Source organism: Olea europaea, chromosome 2, assembly GCF_002742605.1.
Source record: "Olea europaea var. sylvestris chromosome 2, O_europaea_v1, whole genome shotgun sequence".
NCBI lineage: Eukaryota > Viridiplantae > Streptophyta > Magnoliopsida > Lamiales > Oleaceae > Olea > Olea europaea.
In genome coordinates this window covers 9237912-9247728 of record NC_036238.1, presented here as the reverse complement: position 1 = coordinate 9247728, position 9817 = coordinate 9237912, and the positions used below count along the sequence as shown (strand labels likewise).

The window sequence follows — 9817 nt, the reverse complement described above, 5'->3', positions numbered from 1 at the left end:
GTTTTTCTTGCGAACCTTTGAGTTGAAATATCATTCCATCATTTTCTGGTATGTTCCAAGTTTAATTTGAGAATCATCTCATTTTCCTATATGAGGTTTAAGCTCACATTTATAGATTTCTCATTTTGTTTTTCATTGCATCCTATTCTTCTTGCTAAACTTACGCCAATTTCTATTGGTAACATAGCCCCCATCCCATAAGCTAGGGAAAAGGGTTTGTCCAGTGGCGATTTTGTGGTGGTTCAGTATGCCCGGAGGATCTGTGGTAATTCATTAGCCTATAGTCCTTTCACCAAATTGAGTTTCCTTTTTTTAAGATAATTTTTAGTGTTCTATTGACAACTTCCACCTACCAATGGCTTGAGGGTACTATGGAGTGAAAGAGTATATGTAGATCCCAACTCATCACACATGGCCTTCAGTTTTATCCCTAAAATTGTGTTCTATTATCTGAAACTATTGAGGTGGGCTGGGCACCCCCAAACTAGCATATAATGTTTTTTCCATATGAACTTATAAATGTTGACTTAAGTAATGTTCACAAATGGTTTAGCTTCTATCCACTTAGCAAAATAATCCACTGCCACTATCATAAATCTCATATTAGATCTTCTCCTAGATAATAGTTCTGCAAAGTTGATTCTCCACTTGGTGAAGGGTTAGGTACCACTGTAGGTGGTTTGTCACGGAATAGATGCGAACGTTGGGCACTTGTAACACTTTCTCATAAAGTTCATTGTATCCTTTCTCATATTTGATTAATAATATCCTTGATTTAATGCTTTTTGAGCGAAGGAGTGTTCACTAACATGATTACCGCATACACTTTCATGGATTTCTTTCATTACATACAAAGCTTCATCTTTACTTATGCACCTGAGTAGGGGGAGTGTGTACCCTCATTTGAATAAGATGTCACCTTGTAGTGTGTATCTAGCAGCTCTTATTCGCAATTTTTATGATTTTATTTTTCATCTTCAAGAACCCTTTTATCCTCAGGAAGTGCTTTGTCCCTCAAATAGGAAATAATGTCTTGCATCCACGATGTTTTATCCTTTATCCATAAGATGACTGATATTTTCGATAACCATTCTACAGAAATTGTCTTGAATAGCTCATGTTCTTTTTGCACTTACAAGCTTTGATAAGGTATCCGCATGCTCATTTTCCTCCCTAGGGATTTGGACAAGGTCGAACTTGTCAAAGCCCTGAGCAATTTATGGCTTCGGCGACATATATAGCCATTATTTTATCCTTGGCTATGAGTGTCGCTTTTCTTTGGTTTACCACCAACTGCAAATTGCTTTTTATTTCAATATTTTGAACCTACATTTTTTTGCTAACCGTAAACTTGGCAATAGTGCTTCATATTTTACCATATTATTGGTTGCTTTAGATGTATACCTTGATGATCTATCCACAGATAACTTCCATGTTCCCCATTCAGGCCCTTCCTCAAAAATTGGAATATCTGACAATTATATAATAAAATTAATTAACATTTGTGCTTTGATCGCGAATCATCCTTTATAGCTTATCTCAATGCCACTCAACTACCCATTTCATTAGCCTTCCTAACATATTAGGCTTTTCCAATGCTTATTAGAGTAGAAAATTCGTTAATACTTCAATACTATGTCTCTAGAAATAAGGTCGTAGTTTTCGCAACGCTGTGAGTAAGGTAAAGGCCAACTTTTCTATACTCGCATACCTCCCTTCTACTCCTTGCAAGCCTTTACTTTCGTAGTAAACTAATAATTGTTTTTACTCTTCTTTTTTTACTAGTACCGAGCTGGTCGCCACATTGGATACTGCTAAATATAGTAGTTGCTTTTCTCCTTTTTGGGTTTAACTAGCAGAGGAGCTCTCCTTAGGTGGTTTTTTAGGCTTCGAATGCCTATTTGCACTCGCTGCTCCATTCTAACTTCTTTCCTCCCTGGAACATTTGGAAGAAATGGGAACATCTGTAAGTTCCTCAAGATTCAAACTTATTTAAAGTAGCAACTCTTCCTACTAGGAGTTGCACTTTTTTTGGTTTAGATGGGGACCACATTTTCATGAGGGCTTAAATTTTTGTGAGGTTTTCTTTGATACCTTGCTTGTTGACCATATAACCGAGGAAATTTATGAATTTTACTCTAAATGCGTATTTTAGTGGATTGAGATATGTATTTTCTTAATACATTTAAAGCCCCTTCCAAGTTCCAAGTATTTCAGGTAGTGTCCAACCTGAAGGCTTATTAGAAGCATATCATCGATATATACATTCATCGTTTTCCTGATTTCGTCCACGGACATTTTGCTCACTAACCTTTAATAGGTTGTCCCCCGTACTTTTGAGCACAAATGACATTACTTTGTAACGGCATAGTAGTGAATAGTTATGAATGTGGTATATTCCTCGTCAAGTCCATACATTGGAATTTGGTTATATCTCGAATATGCATTCATGAAACTTAACAGCTCGTGCATTGCAGTAACATGCACATAATTTATTTTGTGTTGCTCTTTGGTACTAGAACTGGATTGCATACCTAAATTGAATAGCGAGCTTCGCGAAAAAGCTATTTTTCAATAGTTTATCCACCTCGAACCTTCTGAGCCAAAGGAAAAGCTTTCTAGCTCTTCGACCACGACCACTTTCAATGTACACTCAGTCTGCAAGGATTGATAAAATCGTTAATTCTAATTTTTCCTCAGAGTTACTAGTTTCAACTATAGCGACAATATTTTTAGGAACTCTCGAGCCTCCTTTGTTACTTTTTACAGCTCTTGTATAAGATTTCTTAATTGCACTTTGAAGACATTTCATCTTCCTTGGTGGAATATCTCACATGCGAATGATGGAGAGAGATGATTATCTTTGCCTGCTTCAAGGTAGTTTGTCCAAGGTTTTGTTGTGTACGAATTTACCCTTGACGATGTTGAAACTAAAGTATCATTCACTAACAAAGTGGCCTGTCCGTGAAGGACTTAGCCTCCTCTGGTGAAGCGGTGACGATCCGTCACAAGAATATGAGGGTTAATCTTTTGTATCTGGTCAAATGCTTCATGGTGTAGCACATTATCTGTACTCTCGTTGTCCTAGAGTATGCAATGAAGACATTAACCAGCTATTATTGCACAGATCAAAACTACCTTATCTTTGGTACCTAAATTTAGATTCTAAGTTCGATAGATGTAATTGATGAGGTTAGGAATTGTGCTTTACCTATAAATTTACCTTTTCTATATGCCTGTAGGTTCTATATCTTCGTACATAGTGTAGCAAAGTCTATCATTAGTACTTTTAAATCATTGACCATTTTTCAGATGTTTTCCAAATAGAATTTACTCATGTATTTGCTGCAACAATGCTACTCTCTAGATTCTCATAGAATTGCAGCTAATGGTTGATTTATCCTTGCTCGTTTCATTTCCTTTGATTTTACGTATCCCTGAGTTGAAGAGTGGGGATTCGAGGTCTACTTTCCTCAAGCTTTCTACAGATGGTGCCAATTTGTTGATAGTACAAACTGAATCAAATGAAATAATTGATGAAACAATTGCAATCGAATATCAATGTAAATACAATCAATACATACTCTTACCTAACTATGTCTTTCACTTCCTAAATTCACTAATCTTGATGCTTCAACTAAAACAAGAGGAGAAATAGTTATTTGAGAGAGAGATTCGAAATTGCATGCTCTTTTCTTCAAATGAGGTGGTATTTATCGATTATCCTCCAAGAATTAGGATAGTTTGGTCATTTCTACAATGTGCCAAATGGCGGCTCATTGTTGGCTATCTTCTAATTGATTCAATTATGAATTATGCTTTATTTATTTGCGCATGTGCTCCTTATTGATAACTTGTAGCCATCCAGTATATGATAAGTGCCTCGCAATTTTTATGCGAGCCTTCTCTTTCTTTTTTCCCCTCGCATATCATTTTATACTTAGCCAATAGTTAGCTAGGCTTGCGGATTTCTTTGCAAGGTCTAACAGGAACATAGTAACACTAAATAATGTAACGACAAGGTTATAAAGAATGGCAACTGTGTCAGATATGGGAAAAACTCAGCCTCCTGAAACAAAAACTTATATTTGTGCAATTAAAATGTCATTTTGTATACAGGTGCAATATGTTGCAAGACCTTTGTTAATTACATCCTAACCATGTTCAACTTTTATCAATACAATTTGTACATCCACTTAATTCATATAGATTTATTAATTTTTAATAGTAAATGGTATTTAAATAATTCAAAACCCAACCTTCATCTTTGACACTTTTCTCTTTGTTAACATCAAACTTCGACCCAATATTGTGTATTATACTGCTTTAAGTTCCAAAACAAAGAGAGAAATTTAACTACCAATGTACACGTGGTGTCCCTTGTTAGATTCAGAATTACATTTCAAAGTAGACTAGAACTTAGAAAATTATTATCATTAAATGCAAAAAGAAAAAAGGATTTAGAATAGGAGGAGAAAACCCTCGATTAGAACCATTATAAAAGGGAAAGCCTAGAGTTCAACACAAAGGACTCAATTAGCTTACCGTTTTGAAGGCATCTGACTTTTTACTTCAAAGTTTCTCTCATAATCTGCATAACTCCTGATAGAGGCATATAAATTATTGTAAGTTTGCTAAGAGAAAATAAAAGAAAGAAACTATGAAGTGCCTTCCATGATCGAGCCCACCCTTTCAACCAATATAAATTTTTCAAGAAAAATAAAATCTTAATTGTTTGAAATTTTATATTGTAGTTAAGAAAGATAAGAACACTGAATTGAAATTTGGGACTCGATTGAAACAATTAAAGTTTATTGTTCCACTTAAAATTTCATTAAAAGTTAATTGACAGCAGTTGAAATTCTCCGATTTTGAACACATACGTCAGGCAAATAAATCTATGCCTCTGCAATAGCTAATTTCAAAAATGAAGAATAACATAATTAGCAGCAAACCAAAAGTTTAGTCTTTTCTGGTGCAATCGATGAATGCTATATATGTTTAAATTAACGACTCACGGAACTTACCAGAGTTTGTACTCTATGATGCGTTTCTGGTGTGCTGTATACATCTGCAAAAATGCATGTCAAGGAGAAAAAGAATTGACAAAGTTGATTAAACTAATGTTTCCCAAATGTAAATTCACCATTCCCAATTTAAAGTCGAATTCACTTTCTCATGGTATGCTTGAACCTAATATTTTGCTTTACGTGATACCATGACCATGTTGAACAAATTACCTAAAAGTTAAAATTGTTTGAAGGGGACTAAATTTAGGGGCGATCTGCTGTAAGAAATTAGGCTATAGATCACCTTATTATTATTATTATTATTCTTTGAGTCAAATCAAGCTATATCCATGCAATAACGATTCTTTGAGTCAAAACAAGAAAAAAAATGAAGGGGTCAAAAATTTATATTTAATTGTATATGTGTAGCCCCTCCTTATTTAATATATTAAACTAGGTTAACGAAGTATTGTAGTAATCGAAATATTGTAGTTTTAACATAGTATAGGAGTAGATGAAACATCAGAGTTCGACTTTTGCTATCACTTATTTATGAAAAATTATCACCTATGAGACCTTTAATGAGCATCTATATTGGCATGCATGTGAGGAAGTGCATTGAAAGACAAAAGTTGTATAAAAAAAAGTGTCCTCACTATTGCAGCTAATGCACAATGAAATTTTTTTTCTTTACAGATACTTTATGCCCAAGGGTAAGTTTGACCTTACGATTGGAGATGCCATGGTAAGTTTTTCCATCTGAATATGAAAAGGCATGAACCTCAAGTTCATCGTTTCCCAACTCTTGTTGCTCCTCTAGCATTGAATGTGCCAAAATAACAAAAGATAACCGACATTCATACAAGATGATTAACTGAAGACTTGGAATTTCTCCAATTTCAGAAGGGATGCAATTTAAAAAGGGGCAATGCCTAAGACATAGGATCTGAAGGCTTGGGAAATGTGCTGCCTCGGCTTCCCTGAATTCCAATAAATTCCTGTCAACAAGCAGGAATTTTAATCGAGAAAATTCCCCTTCTTTTGCTTTCCATGAAGTGCTTTCAAAGACAACGTGTTTTAGTTTGAGAATTTCAAGATTGTGAAGAGAACCAACAAGAGACATATTATCCCAAGAAATTCTACAACCACTCAAAGTTAACTTCTTCAGATTTGGTGGGAAGGTTCTGAAGCAGAGGAATATGTCTCCAAAAATTGCACTTAAGACTTTCAAGTTGTTCCAGGAGGACTAAATTCTCAAGACAGTATAATGACAACCCAGTTTCACGGTCACAATAGTAAGAAATTCTCAATGTCCTCAGGTTCGGAATTATTTGAAGGGCCTCCTGAGTGAATCTGAAATCTATTACACCAGAAAGTTCTTGTAGGTTCGCATTTTGTGGACCATGAGAACAAAGCAAGACAGCTTCATCGAACAAGAGATGCCTTAACTGTGGCATCTTTAAGAGTTCCTCTGGTAACAATATTTTACCCTTAGAATTTCGAAAAACCATCAAGGTCTGAAGATTGCAAAGTTTAGATATTGAGACAGGAATCTTGAATATCCCAGTGTAGGACAAAGCAATATACCTTAAATTAACAATTTTTACTATTTCAATTGGAAACTCAGAAATTTATATTGCCTGCTTCCAACGCCCTGAGCAGCTGAAAACATAGAGAATTTGGCAATAGACTATCTGTGAAGTATAGAAGTGAACGGATAGTTGAGTCATATATGTCTGATAGGTCATACCGCATATCTCGATGAATACTTAGATGACGCTGGTTTTTCATGAGTTCCGTTGAAATCTCAACTTTTTGATCCGTGATGTGAAGAAACTTTCCCTCCCGAGCTTTCCTCACACACAGCTCTCTCATTCTGTCATGGATGCTGCAGGTTATGATTTCACCAGTGCAAATCCGATGGCGAACCATTATTAGATTTCTATCAATAAGTTCTTCCAAATACTCCTTTGCTACTTCCTCAAAATTATTATGTGTAATTGGCTTTATAAATCCCTCAGCAACCCAAAACCTGATAAGATGGGTGACATGGATAAAATAATCTTCAGGGGAAACTCCCATATAAAGGAAGGACGCTCTAAGACGGTGAGGCAAGTGGTTGTAACTCCAAGAGAGTATCTCCATGAAATCATCAAAATTTCCAGTTACAGCAGATTTTACATTTTCTGCAACATACTCCCAATTGGCTCGTGTCTTCTCCGCTTTGTAGAGGACGCCACCAATTACTACGAGTGCAAGTGGAAGTCCTTTGCCTTTTTCTGCAATCCTCCTTCCAATTTCCTCTAGTTCAGAGGGACAGCATTCTTTCACAAAGGCCTTCTGGCACAGAAGGTTCCAGCTTTGTTCGGGACTTAGAAAACTCAGATGATGAATAGGGCCAGGAGAGTCAGAATTAGCAGCAATACTGGATAGCCGAGTAGTCAAAATTATCCGACTTCCATTATTATCATCTGGGAATATCCTTGTAAGTTCATCTAAGGCTTTGACATCCCAAAATCATCCATTACAATCAGATATTTATTGCCCCTTAAACGTTGATATACGCGAGTTTTTAATTGGTCTGTTTCCTGTTGATTCATTTCATCAATGAAATCTCCCGTGGATTTTAGAAGGTCTACAAGCAGTTCTCGCACATGATATTCCTGAGATAGAGTTGTCCAGGCCCGAATGTGGAAGTGATGCTTAATAAATGAATCATTGTAAATATTACTGGCAAGTGTTGTCTTGCCAATGCCTCCCATTCTGACGATTGAAATGATTTTCAACCTAGAGGATTGACCTACCAGTTCTTCCTTAATTTGGAGCAAGTCATCTTCAAACCCCACCATAATAATCTTTTTAGTGAAAGTAGATTTTGATGAAATAGCGCGCAACGAGTTCCTTAGTTGCAGATCTTTTACTTCATTTTGTTCATTAGTCTTCACCACCTCTCCTGAATAGAATTGAGATTGAAAGATAGAGAAAATATTTTGATTGAATGACCCTAAAAAAATTGGTCACTTCAATTATTTGCCATATTCTTTTCAAAAGATGGAGAAAATTAATATTTCTTTTGCACAACATTTTAACTAACTTGTATCTAACTTCTAATTGCCATTCAACTTCCTTTATCCTTTTTCTCAAGATTTAAAATGATAGTGGAATTCAATTTCGTGGCTAGAAAATGGCATGGACAATCTAAATTTTCTTCTTTCAAGTTGATCGTCCAACCTTTAATTTGCATTTTGATGTCTTATGGAGTTTTTAGACATACACCTCTGTTTTCATTGTCTCAACTTTTATGAATAAACAAGGCAGATAAACAACTATTGAGATATAAATAAAAGTAATTCAAGCAAGATTATACATAAATAAGATGTAACTAATAACAGTAAATTGGTAGTCATGAAGTGCAAACGTGATGGATTTTAATAGACAAAGAAATGTACTTTAAACATTAATTGATTTGATCACCAATGTGTTTTCAATTCCATCAATTGAGGTACTTTTGAATTCAGGAGGTGGTCCACTGAGCGGAATATTAATTTGCATCGAGTCATTATCAAATCCCACTACAGCACTCTTGTTATTGGAACTGGACTTTGATGAACCATCTATGTCGTTCATGTCTATCATCTTCTCCACATCAACCAAAATGGAATCAATCTCTTTTATTACCTTCTGTAAGCCATCTGAAAGAATCTCTTTTGACAGATGCAATTCAATTATGTCCTCTGCTTCATATGCTGCATCTCTGATTCTTGCTTCCATACGTGTCATTGATTCAGTGTTTTTGGGTGAAGAATCATCCAGAAATGATAGCGAGAAGCTAAGCTTTTCATGGAGAGATTTGATCTGTTTCTCTTCAGGGCGGGAACCCAGGATCTGTTCTAGTGTTTGAGTAAGTGAAAGTAGAGCAGCATAAGCCATATCCAATACGTTTCCAGGCACACAAACTCAAGATTCTTGATGAATATAGCAAGCTGGCATTAGAGAAAACTAGTAAAATTATAAAAGCAAGTTGAGCATAATCAATTAAAACAAGCAAAAAAATGTTTTTTTTTTTTTTTTTCTTTCTAGAAGACAGATTTCCTATCCTCTAAATTTTTTAAACCTTATTACTCATTTTGTAAATTAGATTAGATCCTCTAAAATTTTTAAACCTTGTTACTCATTTTATTAATTATCCGGCTGAAAAAAAAAATCTATATTTATGCTAAATCAACCAAAATTTAGATCATTCCTTAAATCTACATCACGTTTTACAATTTTTTAAGGGCCAACCCACCCCAACCTGAAAATGAACCAGCACCTCAAAACTAGAAGCTTTTCGTATGATTTATAAAGTACGATAGCATGTACAATTGAATCGGATGAAACTTCGATTAGTACCATATAAGGATAGAATTGATGTTTAGAACTTCAAAATTAAGCATTTACCTTCAATCGGAACTTTAGCTCTAAAGAACGAGGAATAGTAGTGAATAATATAAAATCGAGATTTTTCAGAGCTTCAAACAATCCATCAGCAAAATTTTAAATAGCCCAAAAATTTAGGAAAGAAATCCAATACATTATAATCAGAGCTGGCCCTGGAATTTTTGAGGCCCTAGGCGACCAACCATTACGAGGTCCTTAGAAATACTTTTTTTAACAACCCTAACAAAACTTAAATATATAAATAAATAACAACATATAGCACTTAGCAACCATGTTTTAGTCTATTAGATGATTCCCAAACGCAAAAACAAAATGTCCATAATTAAGATCCTGAAACTCAATTTGAAGAGACTTAAAGCATGTGATTC

At 35.1% G+C, this 9817-nt stretch overlaps 3 protein-coding genes across 3 annotated transcripts; all 3 read right to left on the bottom strand.

Moving 5' to 3' along the window:
* Positions 1-4487: 4487 nt before the first annotated feature.
* On the bottom strand, positions 4488-6631 carry LOC111410561 (putative late blight resistance protein homolog R1B-16). Its single transcript, XM_023040974.1, has 3 exons — positions 5734-6631; positions 5028-5071; positions 4488-4602 (listed from the first exon to the last, which is right to left on the bottom strand). Exons 1-3 carry the CDS (start codon positions 6130-6132, stop codon positions 4542-4544), a joined length of 504 nt encoding a protein of 167 aa, XP_022896742.1. The 5' UTR covers positions 6133-6631; the 3' UTR covers positions 4488-4541.
* Positions 6149-7771, bottom strand: LOC111372076 (putative disease resistance RPP13-like protein 3). Its single transcript, XM_022994245.1, has 3 exons — positions 7564-7771; positions 6650-7510; positions 6149-6480 (listed from the first exon to the last, which is right to left on the bottom strand). The coding sequence occupies exons 1-3, from the start codon at positions 7769-7771 to the stop codon at positions 6149-6151; spliced, it is 1401 nt and encodes a 466-aa protein (XP_022850013.1).
* Positions 7772-8356: 585 nt separating this feature from the next.
* On the bottom strand, positions 8357-9547 carry LOC111375776. The gene is made up of 2 exons (XM_022998661.1): positions 9450-9547; positions 8357-8992 (listed from the first exon to the last, which is right to left on the bottom strand). The coding sequence occupies exon 2, from the start codon at positions 8937-8939 to the stop codon at positions 8460-8462; it is 480 nt and encodes a 159-aa protein (XP_022854429.1). The 5' UTR covers positions 8940-8992; positions 9450-9547; the 3' UTR covers positions 8357-8459.
* Positions 9548-9817: the final 270 nt, after the last annotated feature.